Consider the following 21596-nt stretch of genomic DNA (forward strand, 5'->3'; position numbering starts at 1 on the left):
TGCACAAGTGTGCACACCCAAATGGGGATGTGCCTTTGTTTAGAATTAAGTAATCATATCCAAACTCATGTTGAATGGGAGTCAACACACACCTGCCACTATTTAAAGGGCCTCTGTTTAACCCCAAATAATGTTTAGCTGTTCTAGTAGGCTTTTCTTCACCTTATAGCACAAGCTGAGACTTTCCACTGCATTAGAGGCATCTCATTGTTCGAAGAAGGGTACAAAAGTATTTCCAAGGCATTCAAAATACAACCCCAATTCCAATGAAGTTGGGACATTGTGTTGAACCAAAATAAAAAGAGAATACAATGATTTGCAAATCATCTTGATCGGGACCTAGCTATGCTACCAGGCGGCTAGCGGTAGTGTTGCCATACAGATATGGTTAGTACAAAATGTAGTTATTTCATAAAGGCAACATTCAGAATGTCTAAACCTGAAATTACTGTAAAGAGGGTTTTTATTGTTAAAAAAAGAGAAAACATGTTGCCACACGTTTTTGTTTTCTCCTTCAAAAAAAGGAGAGCAGGTGGTCCGAAGAGGGCTAGCTCTCAGGCGCAGAGGGAAAAGAACATAGAGCCGTGGGAGATTTGTGTATCATGTATTGATTTGGAGGTACAACCCTTAGGCTGTTTATAAAAAAAAAAAAAGATAAAGTTAGCCATTAACTTTTTTTTTTCCAGGGGTCACTCTGAGCCTGTTCAATTGCAAATGGAATCTAAAAAAAAAAAAAAAAAAAAAAAAAAAAACAAGCAAGCAAGCAAAAAATGCCTGAGTGTGTGATGGACTCTGGAGTATTGATCTGGCTCTCTCAGTAGAGGGGGGAAAAAAGAAAAAAAAATCCCTGTGAGCTCAGATAGGGCGGCTAACATTCCCGTCTACTCCCTCCAAGGTTATTGCCAGCTCAGCAGTGGAGGCCAACACCTGCCAGATGGAGGCTTGTTTTCGGATACACTGTGTTCATTCCTTACAATAGTGGAAAGAAAGACTTCTACCACAATGTCGGGGGCACCGATGGAACACTTCAGGGTGTGGCCTTATTCGCACACATTACGTTTGTTGGGGAACTGACCTTGTGCAGCTCCGTCATCAAACTTCGTTGACATGCGATGACGAAAATGCTAATGTTTTGCAATCTAGCCTCGCCCATCAGCCTAGTATACGCCGTTCAGAATTGGTAGCAATCGGACAAAACCTCGAGATGGATGTGCCAGGAAACGGTTAAAATGATCTGCTCAAACAGAAATGGCACACTTCCTGTTGTATTTCACGAATGGACTCTTGAGACTTTTTCGTGCGTCCACTAATGATCTAAAAGCAATTTCGTGTCCGTTAGTGAAAGTTGTGTTGGGGGCTAATATAGTTCCTTACTTGAAATTTTTTTTCTCAGGTTGACTACTGAAAGACCGCTGAAAGACTACTGAAATGACCCGGAAATTGCTGCTTGAAATCAAACTGTCAAACTTCCTGTTCTATTGCGTGCATGGGTTCTTGAGACCGTTTCGTACGTGCTGTTATGACAGACATGTCCACCCAAATTTGTGTCAATCGGTGACAGCAGTGTCAGGAGCTCATTTTTTTTTCAAGTTTACTTTTGAAGGACCCCAGGTAATGGCTAAAATGACCCTAAAATGGTCGCTCCAAACCAAAATGGCAGACTTCCTGTGTGTTTTCAGGTATGGCTTCTTGAGACTTTTTTGCCTACTCATGATAGACATAGCTATTCAATTTCATATTGCTTGGTGAAATTGACTTTGGCGGTTGAATTTTCCCCAAAATACTGGCGATACATTTTCATTCATGAAGGTGAAGCAGTTTCAAGAGGCCCTAACCCGAATCAAACCTCAGAGTAACTGTTCTAAAAAGCCCCCCAAAACATTCAAAGCACAAATGCTCAGAGGCAGAAGGACAGTGTGTCATCAGCTTGTTTGCTTAGCCTAAGCTTCAAACGTGACAAGAGTTTGCACTTGTTGATTAAGTACGTCTACACCATTGTTCCGCATGCAGGCAGTGCTGTGAAACTCATCACGTCTGAATAGAGAAGAGAGACTCCCACGGGTTTGATTATTTGGAAAGGTTGTCTTAAGGGGCTAGCAATGGTAGTACTGTACTTGGAATACCTGGTGTTACATACAGGAGGTTGTTAAGAGGATTATGCAAAAGTGACAGCCTGGGACAAGGAAAACCCCTTAATAAGGGACCAAATAGTTTCACTTCTATTCGAAGCAAATGTTTATTAAGGGCATGCTAGATGTCTTTTTTTTGTTTTCATAAAAAAAAAAAAAAAAAAAAAAAAAAAAAAAGTGGTGACCCATGTTTGTCATTAATACAGTAGTTTTAGGGATTGTGCAAAAAAAGGATTTTGCTTCTATTCAAAAGACTAAACTTTAAAAAAAAAAAAAAATCCTTGAAATGATCAAATCTTGACACAATGCTCCACCCGTATTAGATGGCCTTGGAGTTCAAATTACAAGCCCTAGAATTCAAAATGGCTGCTTCAAACCAAAATGGCCGACTTCCTGTTTAGTTTTCAGAATGGGACCTTCAGACTTTATCATGTGTCCTGTTATGATAGACAAGTTCATCCAATTTCACGCTGATCGGTGGAACGGGTGTTGGGGGTTACCGTGTTTTTCCCCTCCCCACTTTCCAGCGGGCACTATTGCCCGAGTTTTAGGGGTGAAATTAAAATTCCCGAAAACAACAAACATCCCATTTTTTAAACATTTTTTAAAACAAAATTTGTAGATAAATTGCTTATTATCATCAAAAAGAGCAAGACAATAAAATAATTCTGAGGGCATATTATACAAATAAAAACAGTTTCCATTTAAAAAAAAAAAAGAAATCTTTTTTCTTATGTATGTAAACTTATGGGACACCCTGTACAGTATTCTTAAAGGAGAAAATTCAGTCTTAGGATGTGGTTGTGAAAATGCAGTTTCGTTGCTAGTAATGATCACCAGATATTAAATAATTTCCTAAAAACATATGGCGATGCGACATGGACCAAGACAGACAATTTGAGGTGGGACCAATTGAAGTTTTGGTGTGAATAACATGTTTTCTAAAGATTAACAGTAAATAATATGCATGTGCATATTAATGACATACTTCTGGCAAGTGGGAATCTCTGTAGGTTGGATATCTATAACATAAATTGGTGCTGATATTAATGGTCACCCACACAGTCAATATTGAATCAGCAAATGATCATCCTGCATGTACAGTAATGCAATTAATAGGTTACAACATCTAAAGCAAAAGGTATCTTTTCAAATCTCAGCAAGAAACGCACACTTGACACTTTACTACCCAGGCAAAGGTTGCACCTCTGCCATTTTATAGAATTATTAAGTAAGCAATTATGATAAGCCAATGTTTTAAAGATAATAGGATGATAAGCTCACACTGGAGCTGGACCACTCTGTCGGGGGAAAATCAATACTTTTGTATTGAGGACACTATTTTAAAAAATAATAATAACCATGTCATAGCAACACACGTAATGACCCCTTGTGGCATTTTTTTATTTTTTATTTTTTTTATCAAAGCTCATAAACCTTGAATGACTATATATTGATAAAGGCTGTTTAAAGTGTCATCGGAACGATAACATTTGCACTGTAAATGTGGCTTGCAAAGCGCCAGCCTTCCAATCGCACGCTGATGATAAGGATGGCAACCACTCGACGGGTCAAAAGCCACTCCAACATAAATATACCATGAGGTCCATTGATAAATAGTATGATGCCCAGTGCCCCGAACTTGAAAGAGGTTGAAACCTCTGGTTGTTTTAGTTCAAACTGTCTTCCTCTCACCTTTTGGAATAACTCTGCTTCATTTTCCTTACAACGTGCCAACAAGTTTTCTAGCCTCTTCCTGAATCAACCCTGCACATGCATGGCAAGAATAAAGAATAGTCCAGTGCATGAGAAGGGATGAGGAAGCACTCGAAACGATCACGACAGATTAAGCATTTTGATATTTTCAAGTGTGTGTATTAAGACTAGGCGTGGGCAGGAGGAGGAGGGGCAGACCGAGAATCACCTGGAGAAGAACCACAAAACAAGAGAAGAAGAATGAGGGGCTGTCTTGGCAACTTCCGGAACTGACGGTCCAAGACTGGAAAGAATGGAGCAGTTTCGTCAATGGCCGGTGTTCCTCTGTGAACTAAAAGGCATAAGAAGAAGTATTATTCAGACTAGAACAATAATTATATTTTAAATAGGAGAAAAGTTTAATAGTTACTTTTCATGAGATGTTTGAGGGCCTCTGGAAAGCTCAGGTCGCCAGGCAATTAATCGCCTGAGTTTGCCTAATGGTAAGTCCACCCCTGGTTCTAACTGAATCATGTATTCTTATAACGACCTGGAAACCTAGTATGTGGGTCCCATTGGAAACCAAGGACCCTATGTATAGTATATTACAAATGCTTGGGGAGCTTTTTATAACAGTTCCTTTGGGCTTTTATTTGTTTTCAGAATTACACGGCAGGCTGCATCAAATGCTCTGGAAGGCAAAACGGTGTGTTACGTGACAAAAAAAAAAAAAGACTGCTAAAGTAAATGCGGTGTCGCTAATAAAAACAATACTAATAGGAACACTTTTGACACTTTGCCCTGATCAATACAATAAAGCAATCAGCAACATCAGGGGGCCAGCGTGTTTTGAGGACTTTTTACAGCTTTACAGCCATAGGTGGAGTTTTGCTGCTTTCAGCTCCAACTACCAACAACCTACCCATAAACACAACTTGTTGACACTAGTGTGTCCTTCTTAATGCAGTAAAAAAAAAAAAAAAAAAAAAAAAAAAAATGGGGCTGGGTTCTATTTCAGCAACTTGGACAAACAACTGGCAACAAAGTCCAAAAAGTCGCCGTTTGAGGAGGCGCACATGAATCCAGAAAGCTCCTTCGAGAGAGCTTGAACTTTGCTCAGCTCGGCCATAAAGACAGAGAGGGAAAGAAAAAAAAAAAACCGGCAGACAATAAATGAGAGCAGTCGTGAACTATATGACATGGAAGAGAAAGCAAAAAGGACCTTCAGACAGCCCACAATCAATTCTTCCAACTTGGCACCCAATGGACAAGGGGTGGAAGAGCAGAACAAAAAAACAAAAACAAAAAACTGAAGGGAAGCATTGATTCATGGCTGACACACAGCTTGATGATCCATTTAGCCTAAAAAAAAAAAGTCAGTGAGCCTTTCATGGGCTGAAACAGAACATCAGAATTTCAGCACGTTTGCTTCAGAACGAGGTGGAAAGGAAGTAACACCTCCATGTCAGTGGCTGTACCGCCACCTTGTGAAGAAGCCTCAAAGTGCACATCACACAAAGACCTCAACGCACCTTTTTGTCGTTTCAGGCGACAGCAGAGCCCCTCTTTCACACAGTGATCCTGCAAAACTCCTGCATCAGAGACTCAACGGAATATCCGGTGCTTATCTGGATTTGCCGTTGACTCGGAATCACGTTTTCATACGGTGACACAGCATCCTGAAACAAAATCATTAGATGTGTGACCACAGTCCCTTTTGCCCTGCCTATGTAGAAGATCAGGCATTTTCACACCTTTATATATCGTGATGCTGTTCTGCTTAAACAGCAGCAATGACTTCAACAAAGTTTTGTTTTTTTTCTTCCCATTTTGAGATAGTAACAGAACCGTAACAGAGACACGATGGTACCTATGTGTCTAAGGGAATGCCAGAAAGATGGGAAGACAAGAAACACTCACTTCCTCTGCCCTTTTGTGTTGAAAGCTGTACCTAAGTATTTTATAACCCACACCAGACGCTAGCGTTGACATCATCTAACGATCAGGTTTTCAAATGTGGTGTTGTTGTGTGAAATAGTACACAGACACTACAATTTCCTACTGGTTCCAGTGCAAAATACAAAAGCGGATAAATGCCATTTTTAGTTTTAAGGGTTGGTTAGTTAGAGCTCTCAGTGCCATGAGGCACACAAAGGCCGCAATTGTGGTTTCTGTAATCCGTAGGTTTTTGCGGGAGAAGGTGATTGGCCTACTGCCCAACCTAGTTTTAAGGGTACAAGGCGATCATTTTGTGGAACCGGTGTGTAAGGGGAAAGGGATTTTATACATCAAACCAGATGCTGACATCATCTATCCTTTCATGGGATGCAGTGTTGCTGTGTGAAAGGGCAAACAAGTGCAGAACTATCCCACTTCGCTGGATTCTGTAATCAAAGTAAAAGGCACTAACACCAGATTGTTTCTGACTTTTGGAAAACTGTGAAAGAGAATCATCCATCACTTGTCTAATTATCAGATTGCGTGATGCTGTGTAATACTGTGAAAGTGCACAACATTGTACTTCGCAGGGTTCCGCAAAAAAGGAAAAGGCAGATAAGGTCTAGCTGTATGGCTTTAATGCAAAATGTTTTTATGAAAAACGTGGAAAAGATTTAATACGCCAAAACAGTGGTTCACAGACTTTTTACATCAAGTACCAGCTCAAAAAAATAAATAAAATAATATATACTAAAAAGTACCACCATCATTACCAACATTAAAATACACAAGCGTGGTAGGCTTAAGTGGTTTTTATTCCAAAAAAGTATATTTATTTTTATTGTAAGCCACAGAAAACATCACTACTGCACTTCAATGTAGAAAAATACAATTAAAATGTTCTACACTGTTGTACAGTTCTAAAAGTTAAATACGACTGAACTGTACTGAGCAAATGTAGTGTACAGAATTAAAAAATAAACATTTAAGCCACTGTAACACGATGCAGTTAGAATGTTTAATTCAGTGATTCTTTGCGAATCACTGTGCCAAACATTGGCGCTCATGTAGTCACGCATGTAATCTGTTTGCGGGATTCTGTGTCAAAGCGCACACCAGTGTGGCGATATTAATGCTAGGTCTTCCGTCATGGCTTTGATGGTGCAATTTTGCAGGGATCTCTGCATGCGTGAAAGAAGTTGATGTGAGAAACTGGTGTGACATTTAAAACACTTATAAGATTGATGGCGTGAGTGTCACGTGTTAAAATTTCACACACCCTTCCTGGCTCTGATACTTCTGCTTAAGGCGAAAAATTGCCCCCTCATTCCAAAGTGGTGCTGTTCATACAGTGGCATGAATAAGGCAGAAAACGACAGCTTTTCCAGGCAGTGCATCAATTTGAAAAAAAAAATTGCCCCTTTGTTCTTCTTTCTCCTCAGGAGTTCAATTTGTCCCATGCTCGGTGGGTCGTTAAACTGCTGCTTGCTCACCCGCTGCGAGGAAGACCCCCCACCCCGCGTGGGAGTAACAACCCCTGCGGTCCGGTCAGCGAGCATGCAGTGTCCAAGCGGCAGGCCAGGCAGTCTGGGGATCCTCCCCAGGATCAGGCCACGTCCTGGGGAGGAGATAGCGGCGTCTCCAACACCCTGACAGCGTGAGGCGACCCTTGCAGGTTGAGACTGCCCTCCCCCCCCCACTCAGTGAGAGTGATGGACTGTCAAAGCTTTCTGATGCTATTTTGCTATCAATGATTTAGTCACATATTATTTTTACAGTTTAAAATGAATTTGAGTTCTATTAAAAATTCGGCCTTTAAAAAGACTAATTATGTCCACAACGTAGTGCTGTTAACAATTCTGTCCCAAGTATTAGATTAGGTTAGTTCAGTAATACAGGATATTGGTTACTCTTTAATTCAGCATTGTGAGTCCATTAGACAAAGGTGCTTTTATTAGGGTGTTTTAATTACATTTCTTTTTTATCTGCATCTTTTATTAACATTTTTATGTGGCTATTGGGACTTTTTTTGTGGCTTTTCCCCCCCCCCCAAGAAATGCTCTGTTGGAAATTATATATCGTCACCTTCTTAAGAAGTCATTTTTTATGAAAGATTATGTTCTTTTGGGTATGACTCAATGGTTCAGGTCCCAGAGGAAAGGAGTTATTTTGTGACCATTGCAAGCTTTGAGTCTGATCGAATGGCAATGACATAGAGGATGGGGTCCCTCAAGGGTCAATTCTTGGACCCCTTCTGTTTAGCCTGTATAGCCTATGCTACCTTTGGGAAAATGTCTTCAGAACTTTAATGTTGACTATCACAGCTATGCAGATAACACACAGTTAAATCCGGCAGCATCCCCAAATGACAACAGTTCAATTGAGGTGTTGTGTCACTGAACAAGTAAAACAAGTAACTCGACGAACCAAAATGTCCTTCAATTACACCACAACTAAACTAAGGTGAGTGTTTTTAGTAGTAAAGACAAGAGAACTGCATTTTGTAAATAACTGTAGTCACTGTTTTTAAAAACTAAAGACCAAGTTGAAAAGCTGGAGGCTTTTGGAGATAGTCGGCACTCAACTGTGGTAGACCACCCAAAACGAGAAGTGTTTGCTCTTGCCATATTTTGAACATGAAAGAGGGACTTCACAATGAAGCCACCTTTTTATAACCAAATTTTGACGAGTCAAATCAATCAAGCATAAAATTCTAACTAAAAGTAAATAACTATCATGTTACAAATTTAATTTTAGTCAAGACATTACCATGTACTTAACTAGTTTTTGAAAATTCATTGCTAACAATGATATTTTAACATTAAAAATATAATTTTCAGAGCTTCATACTGGCGTATTAGCTACAAACAGGGGAAAAAAACCCAAAACACACATTTTGATAATTACCAATGCTGTTAATCTAGGGCAGCTGTGCCATCAACCATTACATCAGGTGTATTTATTGTATAAATCACTGTTCAATGTTTTCAGATTAAAAAAAAAAAATAATAATAAAAATCCAGCATCGCGAAGCTCTTTAATGCAGACTAATTTAGTGAGCTCTTGACATTTACCATTTTGAACAGGAATGAGGAATTCGAAACTATATTCACAGAGGACTGTACTAAATCACTGTTTACATCTTAATAAAAAAATTACAGTGCTTTACCTTTTTTTGTAAAACGTAACATTTTAAAATGGCTAACAATAATGATATTTTAACATTAAAATTATAATTTTGGTTGAAGAGACTTTTCATACTTTAGTATTAACTACTAAGAGAAAAAAACAAAACGATTTTGGTAAATAAAAATTATGTTCCTTCAGCACAGTTGTGGCATAAAGCTTACAGTTGTGCTCGTCTAATGAAATTATTAGGCACTCCATATGGATTACTGTATATGCCCTGGAGCCTGTAATCACGATTTCGTCTTTTTTTTTTTTTTAACAAGATGTTAGGCTCTTCTCATCTCTCCCTCAATAGCATAGCTGACCCATCACACTCTGGTGTTGAGTCATTAAGGTGTTAGCATTTTTAATTACCTCCCCATCCACGCCCGCTGGCTCCTCTGTCAGGCAGACGCCACACAGCGGGGGAAAAGCAACAACATGCTCACCCCCCCCCCACACACACACATCTGAGCTCGACTTGAAATAACAAATCAAGAAAAATGTTGTTCACAAAACCTGCCTAACAAGAAGGAAAAAGAAAACTGTCCTCACTGTTCATTGGCGACTTTTATTTAATCTATGTGGTTTGTTTTAAAAGCACTTGTTTGCGAAACAGACTGAAAGAGAATTCCATGATACACGTCGTAATGCGTATGTGAAACGTTCATGCCAAAGGAGATACGACCAATACATTTCCGACAGGAACGAATTAAGCAGAAAATTGGCTTTTTTGAAACAACAAAGCAAGACAACACTGCCATAGTTTGGCGTCATCGTTGAAAAAACATGGAATTATAATAAAAAGTTGCAGTCTTGAAAATAAAGGATGGTTGTTAGTGTGTTTGCAGCCTTGTCATTGAAGGCAAATTCCGCCTTAAAAACCATTGGTTCCCCAACTACAAATTAAAACACTGATGAGAAGATACTTGAAACGTTTGACAATTAACTTTACAACAAACTTACAACAAAGAACACAAATAAAGGTGCCTGTATGTATGACACACACAAAAAAAAGTATGACTATGAAAGCAGGTTTTTTTGAGGCTACATATTAGAAAGGCAATGACACCTAGAAATCCTATTTTTTCCTTTTGGGCAGCAATACAAAATAATTTATCTACAGTCCCACCTAAAAATTCTAATAGATTTTACTCTATTTCAATAAATGCTGACTTTTTGAGCGGAGATACACTTAAATTAAAGTAATACAAGACAAAGAGCACCTTAACCCCCCCTCGGACGAGCAGATTTTTGGAAGCAAATTGTACGTCAACAACGCTCATTGCACAATCGTGTATATGACTGAATGTTTTGGATCTCTAGTTAACAAGGTGGTGTTCTACCTGTCTCCTCACAGAAATCAAGGCGGACCTGCTGAAGTTGCCGTTTTGGAACCAGCCGGTCTCTCTTCCTCTGCCTCCTAAAAAATACTCTCAGAACCGTGAAAGTTGTCATACTGTTACGAAGAAAAGGACTTCAAATCCACACAGGACGCTACCCACACTTGCATAACGAGGAATAGTGGAGATAAAACTTGGCTTTTGGGGGGGGGGGGACTGCGACACTTGACACCAAATAAGAGAGCGATCCAACCTCCTGTACTTGTATTTCATCATAGTCAGTCACTCCCTGGGTGAGATTCAAGAGACATGCCCTTCAAGTTTGAGAGAAGTTCCAGCGGCAGGATAAAGTGGAGGTCCATTCAATATTTTCTCCATGTTGTGTCAAGACAAGTATATGATGCGCTTTGGTGGCTGGTGGTGCGTTCGTGGGCGTGAGGGCAAAAAGTCTGGCGTTTAAGAGTTTAATAGAGGAGGATGCGGCGCTCGATGGCCTTGCGGCAGATGGGGCACTCGCTCATGCGGTCGCCACACAGCTGACAAGTGCCATGGCCGCACATGAAGATCATGTTCTTCAGCCTGTCCAAGCACACAGGGCACATGGTCTGCGGACGGAACAGAAAGCATGTTAGTGAAGGAAGCAAGGACTGGTGACCAATTGTTCCATCTGCACTTGGGCCGACGCATTTTGTGAGTTTACCGATAAACTACGATGAAAATTGTTTTTTTTACATTTTGTATTATCGTTAATACCATGTAGTGTGCTTTGCTGTGGGCCGCCTCTTTAAGGACAAGCGAGTGAGTGACAGAGAGGGTGCGAGCGACGACTGCTAGGCTAACTATGGATCCCCAGACACGACATGGGAAAATGCTATAAATTGTGGCCATAATATGGATTTAACGTGCACGCAAAATGCTAATTTGTGGCCACGAAATAGGTATTAAGTGCATACAAAATACTAATTTGTGGCTATGAAATAGAAAACCCGGTTCCAATGAAGTTGGACAGAGGATTTGCAAGTAAGTATTAAAAAGCAAAGGTTTGATTTCTGGTCCATTAAAAAGTGGGATGCATACAGTAATTATAAACTGTTGTAATTCCTACACTGTTCACCCGATGTAAAAAAAAAAAAAAAACTCAAATTCAAGCTGAAAGACTGCAGTTAAACATCTTGTTTGTTTAATTTCAAATCCATTGCGGTGGTGTTTGGAGACAAAAAGATGAGAATCGTGTCGATGTCCTAATATTTATGTAGCTGACTGTATTTTGCGGGCAATCCTTTTCGAGGATGCTAAACATACGTTAAAAACTAAGAAAGGAACAGACTTTATTTTGAAAACAATATGTACACAAAAGTACATTATGGTTGATATGATATATTTGTATTGAAAATAAAACAGGTTGTTTGCACCAGGGAGTGCATTCAGCGTAAAAACTGTGGCAAACAAATTATACGAGTGACTTGCTGAGGCGACCCCTTATAGAACAAGCCAAAAGTCGCATATGATAATCGTAATATTTTGGTCATGCTAATTGTGATATGAAATGTTCATATTGTTTCATCGCGAGCCTGACCACGGGCTCACCTGCTCCTTGATGTCCTGGAGCTGCTGCTGGAGCTTCTGAACATCAGCATTGACGTTGGTGTTGTCCTTGTCCCGCTGCAGGGCGGGGATGTTGCCGCTAGCTGTTTGGACACACATCACAACCACACACAGAGACGTTAAGAGTAAACACCAGAGGCTCCTTCCCTTTCTTTTACGATTTGCTCTGCGAGCATCATTATATTCCAAGCATAAGGAGTACATTTGGCAGCGCAAACCTTTAGCCTCGTGTTGCTGCTTAAGAGATATCACCTAGCACGGGCAAATACATTTGGCATGTTTAAGTCCACAGCAACTGGAAAACCACGAGAGGAGCGCTGCCATAACGGCTCATCTGTGCTCTCAGTAAGGAGATAATTAAGAGTTACACATCTAGTCTCACTGGTGAGGTCATGAAATCCAATACACGAGCTGCATTAAAGGTAATAATGCTCAGTGTTATTGGTATTCATTCAACAATATGTTTACTAATGTGGTTGTCGTTTGCAGTGTGTGTACATTAGGGATGAAATGGTTTAGTGACAAAATATGTGTAGATATGGCATATATACTCAAATAGTGGTCTCCCCAAATAAGCATCAGGTGTATCGCTCACTTCAAAAAAAAAATTTGCGCCACACCTAAAAGAGATACCTTTTTCCCCCTTATTATAATTTGTGCCGTCGCAGCTCATTATGATGCAGTGGAATGAAAACTACAAGCAATAATAAACATTTTTCACACAGCTCTTGCATTGCAGTTCATTTTTTTGTGCAAGTGTCTAATTAGTGTATATGTATCAGCATCTATCTACCCAGTTACAGTGTGTGTGTGTTGGTAAGATGAAAGAAAGGGGGGGGGTGGGGGGGGGATAAGGGAGGCCAGGGCAGCAGTGTGGTCAGAGCTCTGATAAGGGAGAGGGGACTGTGGAGGCATACTTACACCAACTTAGTGCCAGATTGTTGGGCTGGAGAAGATCCTGCGATCCCCCTGCCAAAGAGTTAGAGCTCCCTGCTGGGAATAACCAGTCACATTGTTACAGCAGCTATAGCTAGGAGCTGGCCCCTAGGACCAGCGGAACTACTCACTACAAGCCTCTAAAGGGAGGTTCAGAAAGATTTGAAGAAGAAGCCAGCAGGAAATAAGAGGGGGAAAACAGAACCTTTTAAAAGTAAGTCTCAATGTTTTTATGTCTCAAAAGTATTCTCTGTTGTCGTACTAGAGCAGCTCCAACTACCGGAGACAAATTCCTTGTGTGTTTTTTTGGACATACTTGGCAAAATAAAGATGATTCTGATTCTGATTCTGATATGATTGACTTGCTAGCAACTCATGCACCTACTTATTAAGAGCCGGCCGGTGTTGCCGGGATGAGAGGAGGGGATCAAATGGTCATTGCTGCCCCCTTGCGTGGGTGTATGCCTGCTTCCACCCTCCCCCACCCCGAGAAACAATGAAACCATTATATATATATATATATATATATATATATATATATATATATATATATATATATTTATTTTAAATCAGTGAACTTGCAACAGTTTCCCTTTTAACTCAACACAAAGTAGAATATGTGAGATGTAAAACTGAACCGGAGTTGTGTGGACCATAAAAATAATAAAAGGCTATGTCGCTAACAGACAAGAAAAAGATGGGAGTGTAAATGCAACCCGACAAAATTATTTACACGCTTTGTTAAAACAGACCTCATACACATGATATTTACTGCCAGGGAGGCTTTAGAGCCAATAGTACTCACGTTCACGACAGCTTATGTTATGGTAAATACAGGGCTAGTTCTAGAGAATCTAAATTAATTTCCCCATTAGGCAGAAGTATATTCATTAACAGTAGATTAATGAAGCTAATTATAAGCATTGATGAGTCAAAATTGATGTAAACATAAATGATGCAAACATATGAGAGAGGACATGCTTAAGACGAGGCAGCAGCTGAAGGAGGGAAAAAGGAAGTCAAGAAAGAAACAAAGGAATTAAAAGGGAACGTATGGAAGATTCACTCACTAATGTCATCATCATCATCATCATCATCCACATCATCATCATCATCTGCGGCATCATCATCATCCTCCATACCTTTCCCCCCACAACAAAGCACAAAGGGGGTACGGCGCTCCACCACAGCCCGACACTGTACGCACTTCTTCATGAGGCTGGCACAGTCTGGACGGATATACAGTAAAACATAGTTCACATCTCTGTGCATCGCTGATCCTCCATAAATGTCTACAGCGGCAACATTTTGACATGCGTAACTTACTCTCACAAGCGCACATGTGCCCGCAGGGCTGGAACAAAACAGCCGCCTTTTTGTCAGAGCACACCACGCACTCCTCGATCTGGAGGTGACACACAAACGGGGAATGGATGCCACTTGAACAAATACACAAAGGAATATGATGCAAGACTCACGTTAATCATTACCATATTTCCTTAAATAATGGTCCCTTCTTGAATAGATGCTGCAATAATAATTGCAATAATAATAATAATGTAACAGATGCCTCACTTTTTCCCCCCATCAGGAAAAAAATAGGTAAGACACAGAGATCAGAGTAATGGTTCTTTTTCCTGTATTTCCTCAAATAGTGGCCTCTCCTTGAATTGACGCGGTCTCGATTTGTGGCCGGGTGCCACTGGAACAAATAGACGCCTCACTTTCTGCCCTCCATCAGGAAAAAAAAACACAGTAGTATTATAGGAAGCAAAGATCAGACTACTGTGGCTCTTATTTGAATAGACACTGCGTCTCAATTAGTTGCCAGGTGGCATGTGAACAAGAAATAATAAATAAATGTCTCCAGTCAAATAAATGCCCCGATCAAGAAAAAAACCCAGGTCGTAATATGACACAAAGATCAGATGTTTATTATTACCGCATGTCTTCAAATAGTGGCTCCTATTCCAATTGTCGCCATATGCCATTAAATACATACATCTCCCTAAATAGACGGAAACCACTAGACATAATGTGCATTTCTGGGTATGTTTTGGGACTGTTTTATCACAGTTCCGCTGAGGAGTACTCTTGTGGCACATGTCAGATGGTTTCCTAATAGCGATATACACAAGAGGGCCACAAGTAAAGGGACAGATGGTCTTCTTTGTGCCGATAGGAAGTGAAAGATAAAGAAAATATGGAGCTATGTTTATGTTTGCGATACCTTCGTACGTGACTGGACCTGATCTTTGCAGATGAGACACTTCTTGACACGCGGCGAGCAGAGGGAGCACGTGGCAATGTGTCCGCACGGACCGAAGAGAGTGTCTCTCTTCATATCCGAGCACACCATGCACTCCTCCAAGGACTCCATGTTGCTGTTCAGAGACGGGCTGCGCGTGCCCACTTGGCCGCTGTGGAATCACAGAGTGAACAAGATCAAGAAATGAGCGACTAGAGCGAACACATTCAACTATTAAAGTGGCGGTATGCTGGTCATTTACTTTTCTAGTTGTCACATTTTGGATTGTAAGTAGTACTTTCTGTGGATAAATGTCTGTGGCAGCTCCCTTGCTCATTTTCCTTTAATGAGATGGGAAGCTTGCAACTCAATCACCAAAACAAATGAGTTCTTAAATCGTTATTACACATTATTTCCAAACAGTGTTTTCTGACAATCAACCAACAGCATATGTAAACACTTTATAGAGTTGAGACATGGATGAGCAAAGGAATCATTTATTGCATTTTCTCACATTCTACTGTTGTATAATAGTAGTTAATTTAAACTTCAATTGTACCTTCATTACTGTATTTGTTTGAGTTATTAATAAATAAATAAAAAGTATCTTTGTAAAAAGGATTATGTATACATATGTTATATATTACTGAATTTAAATTACAATTGTAACATTAATAAATGATTAGTTATTAATAAAAACTAATGCCATATTTTTACAATTGTACCTTTGTTGTAAAATGTTGAATATAGTAATTAGTACTAAATATTTTTGCACAACTGGAGTTAACTTACAACTGTACCTTCATTTGCTTTAAAAAAAATAAAGAAATAAATAATTTAAATGCACAATTGTATCTTTGTAAAAAAGATGAATAAATAGCAATCAATTATATTATTATATAATATTATTAATTGCACTAATGCCTTTTAAAAACATTATTGTTCCACATCATATCGTAGTATGTTCATCCCTGAAGTGTAATTCAATTTCATGTCAATACTGTAGTCAAAATGTATTATTGACAATAATCCTCACTTTTCTTGAATTCAACAAGAATGAAAAGTCTTGCATACTGTTGAATGAGACCGATTACTACAGCGTCGAGCGGAGTCAAACTGCGGCCGTTTACCTGCTCTTCTCTTTGTGGCATTTGGCTAGTGCCTTGCAGAGGCTGGGGTCAGGACACAGGTCCAGAGGCGACTGGCCCTTTTTGTTGCGAATGGTCAGGTCAGCTCCATTGGCGGCCAGGAAGCAGGCGATGGATGCTGCACTCTTCTTCTCTGCCCCCTGGGTGCCTAAGCCCATGATTAACTGCAGAGGCACCACACAAACAAATGGGCGGTGAGCCATTGCAGACAGAATCAGATGATCCATGTCAGAGTGCCATCAGATCACAAGCAATTATCCAATCAGAGACGTGTTTTAAGAAGCCGCTCTCGTAGCGTGACCCCATCTAAAATGTCATTATCGCAACATCCCCCTCCTCAGTCAGAGTGTGACAGTCGTCAGCATGTAGACAATGTAGCTAATTCAGTTCTCATCTTGAGGATGGGAGCCCCACGTGAGAGCGACCCTGGTGCAACACACCTCAATCAGGCCCAAGGGCACAGGGAAGGAGCAGGATCCGTGATGTGGGAGAAAGAAGAAGTAAAGCGGCGTACACATGGGAGACCCTAGACATGAGGGGGAAAAAAATTGCCATGTGTGTGCTGTCATTGTGTGTGGTGCACTCAAGACAGACATATTGATGTCTTCCGTAGTACCAAGGCTGTCACCGGCACCCGGTGTGTCGTTTTAGGACGCAAATGCAGCACACCCGGAAAGTTGAAAAAGATAATAATCAATCTGAGCTAAACTGTGACAGGTCAACTGAGAAACAGACGTAACAGGGCTCAAGGTCGTAACAGAAGGTTGGTCCAACAGCCACGGTAACAGGCAACCTTGAGCTGGCAGCATTCCTGGTCGTGGGCGGAAGTCAACAGGCTGGTCAACAAGCCAGCAGGAACAGGCAAACTTGAGAACTACCGGTCGTGGACGGGAAGCGAAGAGGATTCACGGGGTAGCGTTCCCACGTCTTGCATGCAAGATCGTGCGACACGATTGCGTCATCATCCAGGCCTTACATAGGGAGGTGTCACTGACTCTGACTAGTAGCACATGGTTGGCTGACAGCTTGATCACGTGACAGAAGAAATGTCACACTGTGACACATTTGACAGGAGAAATGGCACACTGTGACAAATACTGACGTATGAGCGGTAAGCATGGTGTCACTGGGCAGCTAGACTGTCAGCCAAAAAATACAAAGAAGAAAATAAGAGTAGAAGATGAAGAAAAAGCAAACTGTTCACTTGTCTGGTAACTGCAGTGCAGTGGCAAACTCTTCTCCTTGTCATTTTTATTGTGGTGAACGACTTGGGAGACAAACTAGACGAACAGACAACAAAACCAGTTGCTCTCTATTCATGCCCGGCAACAGCGTGAGCTTCGGGTCGCTTCCACAACGGTAAGTCAATCATCGTTCTGTTTCATGTCACAATTGCGGAGTCCATTTGGTCAACTCTGTGTTGACCACACAAGGATTTGAGTAAATATTAAACATGTTTAACATTCACCAGTATCGACCCCGACCATTTTTGGAGCAGATTGGGCAAGAAAAATCTCTCAGGATAATCTTTTCGAGACATCAGAAAATCTCGACTTTGCCTCTAGATCAGGGGAGGAAAAAAAACACTTAAAAATATCTTACACCACAGCATAATCACTCAGGATAACATTTCAGAGACATCCGAATATCAGGCCTTTGCCTCCTGATCGGGAGGCCGGGGGGGATTAAGATGAATCATTCAACCCACCCCATACAACAGATAATCTTACAGACCCATCCGACAATCTGACCTTTGATCACTTTGATCACAAGGGTGGGAAATGGTCAAATATGGCCAGACTTTCAGTATGTGTCTACTCCACAGATTGGACAGACTGGACACGGCGGCCATGTTGCATTCCCGTAGGTACTGTAGGTCTTCAAGCCATCCATGTAGGGGGAAACAATGTGTCAATCGGGCCCGAGAGGGACACGGTGGCCTCTCTCTCTCTCTGGGATAAACTTGTTCAAGCTACTGTGCGAGCCGCTTGGCTGCCTCCTTACAAGTGTCAGGCTACAGTCTTGAGTGATGGGCTAAGTAGTGTGCAAGCAGTGGTGCAAGACATGGGGGAGCTCTCAGCTCTGAGCTCGCTCTCCAAATGGGAAGTGTCGTCATTTTGCACACGACGGCCACGGCGTCCCATACCGATCTTCATACGGGCGTGAAAAGGACCGTGGCAGAATGCTGACAAGACAACTCTAAATACAGGCAGTACGAATCATAATTGCACGAGTAGACGTGTCTATTCACTCTAATTGGTGGTGAGATTTAAGGAGACGAGACCATAGTTATTGGCAACTTGCTAAACATGGTTGAAAGTTCAGAAAATGGTCCAGCTTTTGTAATGACAAAACATTAAGTACACCCGTCGGACAAGAACTTCCATATACGAAATAAGGTAAAGCTCATTGGTTCCACATTCAATCTGTGGCAATCATAAAACGTTTAGTAATTGTACAGGCAATGTTTTAAATTGTAACATTTACAAATGTCATTGACTTATCAATTACTGTATAATAACCCTAAATTAAAGTAAAATAAAATAAAACTACTTATCCTTTTAAGCCACATAATAAAGAAGGACAGTGCGGGTTCGATTCCCAGTCAGTGCACCGATTCCTCGCTGGTCCCGAGCTCGAATAGAAATGGGTGGGTTGCGTCAGGAAGAGAATCCGGCGTAAAAACTGTGCCAAACTTATCACACGAGTTACTCGCTGTGGCGACCCCTGATAGGGAAAAGCCGAATGTCGCTTCTTCTATTAAGACTTGTAGTCGAAAACTAGTGGTGCTTTAAAGATAGATAAAAAAGATCAATAGATTAAAAAAAATTATGAAGAAAGAAATAAAGACAGTGCTGGAAATAAGTGTTGTGTAGTAATGTGCGTTGTAATGGATGTAAAAATATATATGATTTTGTATATTGTTGATTTACAATTACTACCGGTGTTATTTAGTCATACAAATGTAAATGTAATCTTTATCGTAAAAATAACAATAGATAATTATTTATTATATTATGTTAAGATTAGAAACTAGTATATTTTCATGATTGAATGAATAAATAAAACCACAAAGCAACATTTGTGCCGTTAATCGTCTAGATGCTTGCTTAGCTCAAGATTCACTGACTAACTGTACGATATTGTGGGCATAAGACTGTGTTGGTAAAATAATGATTAAAAAAAAAAGGTATCATTCTAAATTTTTAGCACAGTTATCACAAGATTTTGTAGATGGACCTAAACCTGTAACTAGGTGTTATTACAGCTTACTTAAATCACATTGCAGTAAATTGGCCTTTAAAAAGCTTCAACACTAATAAAAACACTTAAAGGTGCTGTTCAATAAATTGGAATATTGTAGAATAGTTCATTTATTTCAGTAGTTCAATTGAAAAAGTAAAACTCCAATTATACGGAATCATTAAACACATGGAATTTTCTTTTTTAGGTCTATTTCTAACCAATATCTATATAATTATTTGTGGTTCTTTTTTTTGGTTTAGAAGTAAATTCTAATAATCAAAACAATAGATATACTCTCCAAATATTTCACTTTGTGAGTCATGAATCAAGTTTCACTATTTGTATTGACTACGAAAGAAAAAAAACGAAATTCCAAGATATCTTAGTTTATGAAGATGCTGCGCCTGTCATGAAACAAGTGAATGTATACCGTGTTCTTGGAGGGCTCCCAGGGCTCCACTTTGCTGACGTCCTGCATATCCTGGAGTTGCCGCAACTGGGACAACGTGTGGTGTCGCAGTGCCTCGTGGAGCGGCGTGTCCCCGTCCTTGTCCTGCACGTCCAGCTTGGCCTCTGCTCGCACTAGCAGCTGGCGCGTAAACGCGGCAAGGAACAAAAAGAAACTCTTACAGTGGCCATCTTTTTTTTTTTTTACAGCACATCATAAATGCCATAAAGCGGGTTTACAAGTCGCTGCTGGCACCGTTGAGTTTCAATATTGTGAGGGCTGCACTTAAAAATGCTCCTTTTTTTTATTGAGTCCACAAGATGGCAGCGTTGTAAACTCAATACAAAAAGACAGACTTGTCCAAACACAGCATGACTGTAGTGACTTACTGTGTTTGACGTAATAATGCATGATGAGGAAGAACAAGTGCAGCCTTACTCTGACAATCTGAGTGTGCTGACGCTCAACGGCCAGGTGTAAGGCTGTCTGCTGGTTGACGTTCTGGATGTCCAAGCTGGCGTTGCCCTGGGAACCAGACGAGAACAATACTAAGGAAAGACACATGAAATTGAGCAAATGGACGAATACATTTACATTAGCGTACGGCAGATACTGTGCTGTGAAAAAGCAGTCCCCTTACTCAAATTCTTTTTGTGTGTGTGTGCATAGTTTCCCCACTGTAATATTTAAGATCATCAAACAAATGTACATTTCAGACAAAGATAACCCAAGTTATGCCGTTTTTAAATGGTGATCTTATTTATTAAGACAAAAAAAATACCTGGCCCTGTGTGGAAAAAGTAATGGCCCCCTAAAATTAATGACTGGTTGGGCAACAACTGAAATCAAGCGTTTTCTGTAACTGTCAAGTCTTTCACATCTCTGTGGAGATATTTTTGCCCACTCTTCCTTTCAGAAGTGTTTTAATTCAGCTACAGGGAGGGTTTTCGAGCATGATCTGCTTTTTTAAGGTCATGCCACAGCATTTCAATCAGATTCAAGTCCAAACTTTAAGTAGGCCACTCCTAAACCTTCATTTTGTTTTGTTCTTTAAGCCATTCAGAAGACGACATGCTAGTGTGTTTTGTGTGTGTGTGTGTGGGTTTTTTTTTTTTAAACACTTACTCGGGATTGGGAGGGAATGGATTACTTCTCTGGGAGTGGGAATCAAAATCCACTGCCGTATCAGCCTCTATTCTGCGTACCCAGCCATTGGCTGGCGATAAGTCCAGGCTATACCCGCCTCTCACCTTGAAGTCATATAGGAAAGGTTCCACCTCACCTGCAAATCTAATGCGGAAAATCGCTATAGAATCTATAGCGATTGTCTATAGTATGCAGTAGATGAATGGATGAATGTATTTCTCTCACATAACACTCAAAGAGCAGGACGCCAGTGAATTTCAGGTTCTATTGTTATCATTATACTTGCACGGGCAGCCTTATTCGTTTGAAATCTTATGAGATTTGTGTGATGTAATGCAAGATGGCTTTTCAGCCTCCCAAGTACTTTGCTTGACTACAGAGGCATATTTTCCATACAGTGTTTGAAGGTTGCTCTGTAAGATGCAAAAAATAATTGTCTGAATGATGAAAAATGGACTAAACATTCGGGATTCATGTACCATAACAGAACCTTCTGTTTCTTTAACCTTGTCTGTCATGAGAAGGGCAAGCGGGCTGTGTTAAAAA

General features: G+C 40.4%; 1 protein-coding gene and 1 long non-coding RNA gene across 8 annotated transcripts in view; one reads left to right on the forward strand and one right to left on the reverse strand.

Annotated features, from left to right (window-relative positions):
* Positions 1–9481: 9481 nt before the first annotated feature.
* Positions 9482–21596, reverse strand: part of mib1 (MIB E3 ubiquitin protein ligase 1) — a 62527-nt gene continuing 50412 nt past the window's right edge. For 2 of the 7 annotated variants that reach the window (XM_061796926.1, XM_061796932.1), the window contains 9 exons: positions 20343–20429; positions 19887–20045; positions 16193–16374; positions 15045–15234; positions 14141–14219; positions 13885–14043; positions 12800–12871; positions 11861–11961; positions 9482–10878 (listed from right to left, as the gene is read on the reverse strand). In XM_061796926.1, the coding sequence (XP_061652910.1) occupies positions 10738–10878; positions 11861–11961; positions 12800–12871; positions 13885–14043; positions 14141–14219; positions 15045–15234; positions 16193–16374; positions 19887–20045; positions 20343–20429 (1170 nt within the window). In that variant the 3' untranslated portion in view covers positions 9482–10737. The remainder of the gene's footprint in view (positions 10879–11860; positions 11962–12799; positions 12872–13884; positions 14044–14140; positions 14220–15044; positions 15235–16192; positions 16375–19886; positions 20046–20342; positions 20430–21596) is intronic. The other 5 variants (XM_061796930.1, XM_061796929.1, XM_061796927.1 and 2 more) reach the window with 5 other exon arrangements.
* On the forward strand, positions 12643–15326 carry LOC133488710 (uncharacterized). Its single transcript, XR_009791721.1, has 2 exons — positions 12643–13028; positions 15076–15326. It is a non-coding gene; the product is annotated as an uncharacterized LOC133488710 (long non-coding RNA).

The sequence above is a fragment of the Phyllopteryx taeniolatus genome, chromosome 14 (assembly GCF_024500385.1).
Source record: "Phyllopteryx taeniolatus isolate TA_2022b chromosome 14, UOR_Ptae_1.2, whole genome shotgun sequence".
NCBI classification, from domain to species: Eukaryota; Metazoa; Chordata; class Actinopteri; order Syngnathiformes; family Syngnathidae; genus Phyllopteryx; species Phyllopteryx taeniolatus.